Source organism: Ursus arctos, unplaced genomic scaffold, assembly GCF_023065955.2.
Source record: "Ursus arctos isolate Adak ecotype North America unplaced genomic scaffold, UrsArc2.0 scaffold_16, whole genome shotgun sequence".
Classification (NCBI taxonomy): Eukaryota; Metazoa; Chordata; class Mammalia; order Carnivora; family Ursidae; genus Ursus; species Ursus arctos.
Window position 1 is genome coordinate 59609932 of NW_026622830.1, and position 8380 is coordinate 59618311.

Below are 8380 nucleotides of genomic sequence, written 5' to 3' on the forward strand. Positions count from 1 at the left end.
CAGCGTGGGGGCAGTAATCACTACCTTGTTATTATAAACACTACACACAACTCAAAACACACGATGAATGACACACATAAACGGCAGGTATCACAATTCTGACGACTTCCCTCACGTAGAATTCCTGAATCACAAACGTAACTACTATTGGCAAGATAAAGGGTGTCCTGCGCAAAGCCTGGAGCATAAAGCAGAAGCTTCAGGAAGCAGGTAACATTTGTACACGGCGGACCCACTGAACTAAACACAGGCTCCTGACCGTCCATGAGAATAGCCAGGCACCCACATAAAAGGTGCAGCACATTTACGTAAAAGGTGCCCTGGAGTTGGCAGTCCTGAAAGGCACTTACGGACTTTATTTCCTATAATCCTGCCTCAGCATTTCAAACTGCGCGATGCTTCTTTTCAAAAGAAGCCAATCCACTCACTCTTGGTTCTGCACCAACTCGTTCCCGAGTTCGCGACGGGCCTCCCTAACTGGGCCACGGAGACAGGGCTGCGTTTGCCCGCCTCCGCGACACCGCGGCCTCCCTGCACACCATCCTGCGCATCCAGCTAGACACAGAGCAGCCTCTGAAACGTCCTGTGGTCGCTCATCCTGCTCCCGCCTGACGACCGCAGCGGGGGGCTGCACTGGTCACTCCTGCACGATGACTGGCTGGGCCGCCTCAGTGACGGGATAGTCCATAAAGATGTTTCCATGAACAAATACATGGAATCAACAGTTTAAGATGATCTCTTGGATTTAAGTGTCTTGATATATCCTATGCGAAAGTTTTAAGAAAATATTAAAATTTATGACAGGGGCCCCTGGCTGGCTCAGTCAGTAGAGTGTACGACTCTTGACCTCGGGGTTGTAAGTTTGAGCCCCACACTGGGTGTACAGATTACTTAAAAGATAAAATCTTTCAAAAAATAAAAAATTTACGACAGATGTTTAACGATCTGAATGTCACATTTTCCATGGAAATCTATTTAAAGGTCTTAAAGGAAGAGTCAGTAACTAAGTTAACATGTACCACCTAGCGAGACGCCACAATACAGGCTTTGTAGGTTAACAAAAAGTAACCGATCTCGTCCCGCTCTGCTTTTTCTCACCTTCTCCACCTGGAATGCCTTTCCCCAACTACCGCGAGCCCCACTCACCATGCCCGGACCTGCTCCCTCAGGAGGACACCGTCCCCCTCCCTCTGAGCTCCCCATCACTGTCTTCCCCATCACGATTCTCTACCTGGTCTCGCCTGCTCCTGCAGGATCTGCCCTACGCACCTCAACCCTGCTACCATGGGAGAGTAACCTGTCCAGCATGCAAGAAAACAGATGTCCCTGGGGGTGAAGACAGAAGGAATACACATGAGCAGATGGCAAATTTTATTAAGAGGCCTTACTGTCAGGGAGAGTGAGAACTCTTAAGAATATCAAGCAAACAGGAAAAAAAAAAAAAAAAGTGGCAACTGTTAAGCTCAAGAAAACAGGAAAACAAAAAGTGGAACTAAAAGGGAATATAATCATGCTACATTAACCAGCTCAATAGTGAGCAACATTAACAAAGTCAAAACAATTCGCCAAATTATGGTTCTAAACAAAAATTGTGCTACAACTATGTGGGGGGAGATGGGAGTTCAAAATGTAACTTTGTCTAAAAGTGACGCATCGATGGCCCTGCCTCTACATAGATATTGCTGGGAACCGTGGACAGAAATGCTACAAGAAACAGATAAGCAGGATTCCAGGCAGCTCTGGGAGGCGGATGGTGGAGGCAGGACAGGAGCCCGCTGGGTTCTGCGTGAACCATTCAACACTGTTTTACTTTTGAACACATGCACGTACCACCCTCTGATAGAAGTGAAATTTCTAAGTAAGAAAAAGAAACAGAATCCTAAACAGAAGCACTTCCAGCAGGACATAAGTGTTTTCCTACAACTTTTCAACCACGCTACCCCTTCCCCCCTTCAACAGTGTCTCTCCACCCTCAGGACGCAGGGCAGCTGAGGACAGCGTGCACGGCCTGAGACCTGGCGTCAGCCTGCCGGCTCCGTACTCTTGAGAAAGCTACTGTAAGCTCTGAACCTGACCTTTCCCCGCCCGTGACATGAAGACACCACCACGGACCTCAGGGACCCGGCTGCGTTGCTCTGCACCCAGATGGTGAGTAAGTGTGAGGATGACCGTACACCCTGGACCTAAGTCACCGAGATGCAATCTGTCTCGCTACCCTCTCCCCCTTCACACCACCGTCCAGGCGGGCTTTCATTCTGACCACGCCCCCACACTGTGCCGAGTACTTGCCAGAGTGTCCTCCAAGTCGCCAAACCCGAAGGCCAAACCTCAGTCCTCATCATGACCTTTCCTGACACTTTAGAGAGTTGATCACATCCTCCTCCTGGACACTTCTTCCCTTCTTCCCATGGTGCCAGTGCTTGTGGTCTTCTTCACACCTGCTCTGTGCCAAACACTGCTCATGTTCGTCCTTGAGCACTTGATGGCAGAGTGACCCGAGGCTCAGGCTTGCTTGTCTTCTCTGTGCTCACTCCCTCGGTGACCACAGACCGTCACTGCGTTTTCATGGCCACTTCCAGCTCAGACTTCTCTTCCAAGCTCCAAATGCCTATTTACAACTGCCTACATGACATCTCTACTTGGATCCCTAACAGAATCACAAACTTAAAATGCCTACAGTGAGCTCCCCATCTGGCCCTCTAAACCAAGTTCCACCCACAGCCTTCCCCCCATCTAGTTGCCCAGGCCAAGAGCCTTCTAGTCAACTCAACTCCTCCCTTTGTCCTCACACCCCTTATCCAATCTGTCAGCAAATCCTACTGGTTCTGCCTTTGAAATACATCCAAGGCCCAACTGCTTCTCACCACCTCCAGTTTTCCTGCTCCAATCCCAGCCTCCGCTGCCGCTCACCTGGTTCCCTGAACAGCGTGCCGACAATCTCCTGGTTGTCCTCTACTCTCCCCCACCCTCCAACCCCCACCACCAGTGTCTATTCCCAACACACTAGCCTTTCACACCTCAGCCGAATCTCAGGGCTCAACACTGAGGGAGGGACAGCTGCCCTCCGGAGCCGACAGCCAGCACCGCCTTACCCTAGCGACTCTTTGTTTGGACAAACAGCCCCAGAATCTCACAGCCCAATCTCTGTCGATTGTTCTCAGCTGCCCTGACGCTAAATAAGCCATCTTTATTCTCCAAATGGGGGTTTTCAGATGGGTCTCCGGGCAACCTTCCTTTCTGTCTACTGCCTCCCCACACCCCATTAACTCTGAAAATAATCTCCATACATATTTCAGCAATTCAACTCCTCCAAAACTTTGCTTTGCTTTCCTAGAATTCTGATTGTAAAACACCTCCATCCCAAGTTCTGCCTTAAGAATGCAACAGCCCAAAACAAATCAAGAACCAAGACCCTGATCTGTCCTGCTGGGGCTCAAGTGGACCAGGGCCCTCAGGTACATCAAGGAACCCGGATCTCAGAGGAACACCATTAAGTCGATGCTGTACAAAGCCAGGCTTACTCGTGTGGCCTCACCAGTTGTCCAGAATTGGGGGAAACAATTATAGAAACACTGGTCATAAGGTTATTTTCCTGGGTTTACGTATTTTCAAACAGGGGGGAAGGGGAGGGGAGGGCCAAACTAGAAGCAGCAGATTATATCCCGGTGCTCAAAGTTCCAGTGAGCCAAGAACGGGCTCTCAGTTCCCTGTCAGGCCTTTGTTCCGCTGCACATCACATTAAGAAGAAAAATTTTGTGTAACTTCTGCTAAATATGAAACTGTCTTGGGCTCTACCATGACGAACGATTTTTAATAGCTAATGCTGATGAAAAGTTATACTTGATATTCTCCCTCTTGTTTGGATCCACTAAGAAAAGAGAACTTATTTTGTGGCAAGCATTAAACACTACTTCATCCAGCATTTAGTGAAAACTACCCATGGGTCAAGCAGAAAACATGCAGAAACGAAATAACAAAATCTTTGCCCTTAAAGGTGTAGAAACAGACTTGTACCCAATAAATATAGCCCACTGGTACAGGAAGAAACATCGAAATGTGCAGGGAGGGCGGGGAGGAGACAAGGGATGTAAACAGCTGGGCATGGCCTTCTCCAAAAGACAGCAGAGTCACACCTGGCACAGCACACAGAACAGGTGCCTCTCGTAGCCAAGAAAGGGTAGAAGGAATCAGAGAAAAGGAGCAAGACTTCCACGCCTTACTTGGAAGCTGAAACTTCGTGACACAATTTTCCTTCCCTTCCCTAATACCTAATCCTGGCAGAAACAAAAGTGGGTTTGGAGGAGAAAGTAGAACAAAGGAGGAAAGTGAACTGACCCCCAGAAGGAAATGGAAAAACAATCCAGGGTCCTGCCCCTTGGACATCTAAGACAAAGACACTTGCCAAAGTCAAATTCAACGTAATTATAAATGATTCTGAATTCTGAATCCATGAAGTCTAAGTTTATGGGGCTTTTACACCAAAGCAATGTATTGCTAAAATCTTACCAATGCTAATACCACAAGACAGATTGATGAATCTTCTATCAACGATCTGTCCTCGATTTACCACTAGGCCTACCAGAAAGAGCAGTCTTTGGAAATAAGACAAACTGGAATAGAATCTCAACTCTATAACCTCCCAACTGTGGAGTGCAGCACAAGTGCCAAGGTTACAAATTAACAAATCACAAATAACCCAATCTCTGGGGCTTAGTTTTCCTCTCATTAAAGTGGGGGAACTGCCACCGAATAGCAATTGCTAACATTTGTGAATGCTGAGCACATTTCACATTTCTTATGGCATCTTCACCACAACCCTGGGAGAGCACCCTTTGTCAGAGGAAAGGGCTAGGTTTAAGTAGTCAGTGAAGAGTTGGCATGGAGAGAGAGCTAGGTTTCGGTAGTTAGTGAAGTTAGTAAGTAAGCAGCCAAGCCAACATCTGAATCCAGAGCCCGTAAGAATAAAACACGAGTAAAAAGCACAGGCTCCAAAGCCAGACTGAGTCTGAATCCCAGCTTTGCTGTTTACTAACTTAGTAACCTTTAACCTCTGTTTCAGTTATGCAAATGTGAAACAGGGGCAAAGGGTAGCCTCATTCAGGGGATTACTGCCAGAGACTCACCTAGGAGCTGGATGGCCCAGTGCTGACCCTGTTGGGGCACTCTTCTAGGGCACATGCTGCTACTGTCACAACTATCAGGGACAGGACTGTCATCCTGCCTGCCTCTCTCCACACATAAAAGGCACTAAACAACTAATATTTCTTCCCTCACCTACTCTGCAAAATCAACTAGCTTTTCTTTGTTTCTAGTATATGTCAAAGAAACCTTAAGACAGATGAAAGAAAAATCAAAACAAAAGGAAAAACCAAAACACAAATGTAGCAAGAGAATTATACTCACAGTTCTGAAGGCCACGATAACTCTGTGAAGAAATCAAACGTGGGTTTAAAGGAAATGCTCCCGGTTTCTCTTTCCTCTTTCCATAGTCCTCAGAGAACCTGACAAGGAGAGACAACATGCGCATTAAAACCCCCTTCCTTTCACTTCTTGAAGCTCTACTGAACTCACCCCTCAGCCAGTTCCATCACCTCCCACACAAGCCTACTGGGCAACGCCTGGGATGAGGGGTGAGAAGAGGGCACCACGTCCCTGTCTTCAAACCTATTTCTACTTAAGAAACACACAGGAAGGAGCGCCTGGGTGGCTCAGTCGTTAAGCGTGTGCCTTCGGCTCAGGGCATGATCCCACAGTCCTGGGATCGAGCCCCACTTCAGGCTCCTACGCTGGGAGCCTGCTTCTTCCTCTCCCACTCCCCCTGCCTGTGTCTCCTCTCTCACTGGTATCTCTCTCTGTCAAATAAATAAATAAAATCTTAAAAAAAAAAGAAAAGAAAAGAAATACATGTGAAGCAACTGGAAACTATTCAAACGTATCAAAAATCATAAATTAACGGTGTGGTTGGCTAATAAGTGCACGATACAATGACAGAGTATAGACATCTATTCCACTGCCTTCCATCAAAACTATACTAAAGAGATATTTTTTTAAAATGTTCTAAACAGGGGCGCCAGGGTGGCTCAGTCTGTTAAGCATCTGCCTTCAGCTCAGGTCATGATCCCAGGGTCCAGGGATGGAGTCCCAGGTCAGGCTCCCTGCTCAACAGGGAGTCTGCTTCTCCCTCTCACTCTGCCCCTCCCCGTTTGTGCTCTCTGCTCTCTCTCCTGTGCATACACTCACTCTCTCAAATAAGTAAATAAATAAAATCTTTTTAAAAAATGTTTGAAACAGCACAGGGAGAACTGAAAGGAGAAAAAAGCCAAGATTTTTGAAGTACTGAGGAAATCTTCTAACATGGAAGATTGAGACCCAAACAAAAAAGTAAAAAGAAGAAACCTGGAGGAGACAGAAACTATAAAAGACTGAAGTAGAGTAAATGAGGCAGCAGGCCCAAGAAAGCCAGGTCCCAATTCAGCAGTGGAACACACGGGAACCACTTCCACTTGCACAGCAGTGTCCTAGAAGACCAGAAGTGGCAGCAGCAGTGTAGACAGAACGGGGGTAAAGAAGGCATAGCCCCAAATACAGAGGAGCCGGGGAAGGCCATGGAAGCTGAAACCAGAACCTCAACACCAGGCACAACGTGACGCCCCCTCACTCTGAAAGAAGATGGGAGGGGGCATTCCCCAGAAAAGTAGAGGCATCTATGGACTGAAGTCACCCTGCCCAGCTGCACTGAACAGACCTGGACTTAATGACCGTATATACAGTGAACAGTGAATTCTCCAGCTCTCCTACAACAGACCACACACGCACACCGCTGGCTTCCAGATTCTGAAGTCAGAATTGTGCCGGAAAGGGACTGGAGAATATTTCTGGGGAATCTGATCAGCTCCAAAAGACAGATCTAAAGATACTAACCCTGGGGACCCCCAACACATGGCCCACCCAGAATACCCTGATGTAAAAGTCAAAGGGCCCCACCACGTCAGACAGGAGAAGGAAGGAAACAACCTAAAAGAAACAGAGACTATACAAACTATCAATAATATAGAGATAAGACAACACTGCAATCAATAAAGAAAAACAGGATGTTCTTCTAGAAAAATAGAAAAAGAGCCCTTGGAAATCTAAAGAACCTTTCTGAAATCAGAAATAATAAACTAAAGAAAAGTTTCTCTCTGTTCTCCCTGAACAGAGAATAAAAAAGCCCCCCCCCCAAAAAAAGGCAGAAAAGGAGGAGCAAAGGAAGGAAGAAGAAGAAGAAGAAAAAGGTATTAAGATAATTACAACCTTTGCCCAGGACAGCCAAGTTCCAGATAATAAGACTTCCAGAAAAACAAAATAAGGAAAAGCAAGAGAGAAAACCTCAGCACAGTAATGCCAAAGAGTATTCCCAGAACTGAAAACTCCCAGTTACCAGAATGAAGGGACCCGCTGAATATGCAGCACCGTGGATGAAAACCGACCCACACAAGGTACACCATCACGATATTTCAAAAGACTTGGACAAATTGTAAAACTCCTACAAGCTTCTAAAGATGGGAGGGGAAACAAGTTACATACGAAGGAAAAATGAGAATAGCTTCTGAATTCTAAAACAGTAACATGAAAACAAGAAGGCAATGGAGCAATCTTTGAATTTATGAACAAAAATGAATTCCAATACAGAACTCTATACCCAGCGAAACCATCAATCAAGTTTCAATCATGCATGGTCCCAAAAGGTTTGCCTCCTAAGCATCCTATGTCAGAAAGCCCCTGGAGAAAGTCTTCCACCAAAACACGAGCATCAACAAAAAATGAGCAAGGCGTGAGCTTCCATTAGAAGGGATAAGGGAATCCCCAGGACGACGATGAAGGGAGATTCCAGAATGGTGGCTGTGCACCAGGAGAGAGGGAAACAAGTCCAAGCCGGAGCAGTGTTGCTCAAGAGGAGGGAATGCTGAAGGCTGTCTTCAACTTGTCCAAAAACACTGTACTATCTTTTTAAAGTAATTAACGCCACCAAAAGGAAGAAGTCAGTGAAGAAAGACAAAGACAAGAGTTGCCACAAACATAAAATCCAACTCTGGACAAAAGCCAAACGATGAGAACAAAGGAACATCCAGGGACAACACAATAAAAGACCGAAGGAGCAAGCAGCTCAGAAAAGAAGAGAACGGAGATCTCCAGGAAATTGTCTGCCAGAAATCAAATGTGAAGAAGAGATGAGTCTGTATGACCATGAAGAAAAATTACTAAGAGGCTACTGGAAGGTATGGGGAAAATAGGTCTGGGGTAGGGGGTAAATTACAATAGGTATAAAAAGGGTTAAGAATGTGGGGGACTGATGGGGCACCTGGGTGGCACAGTGGTTAAGTGTCTGCCTTCAGCTCAG

The 8380-nt window shown here is 46.4% G+C and overlaps 1 protein-coding gene across 1 annotated transcript in view; it reads right to left on the reverse strand.

Moving 5' to 3' along the window:
* LOC125282064 (ral guanine nucleotide dissociation stimulator-like) overlaps positions 1 to 8380 on the reverse strand; it is a 71133-nt gene that overhangs the window by 39995 nt on the left and 22758 nt on the right. Inside the window, exon 2 of the mRNA XM_057313007.1 lies at positions 5404 to 5501. Coding sequence (XP_057168990.1) covers positions 5404 to 5501 — 98 coding nt within the window. The remainder of the gene's footprint in view (positions 1 to 5403; positions 5502 to 8380) is intronic.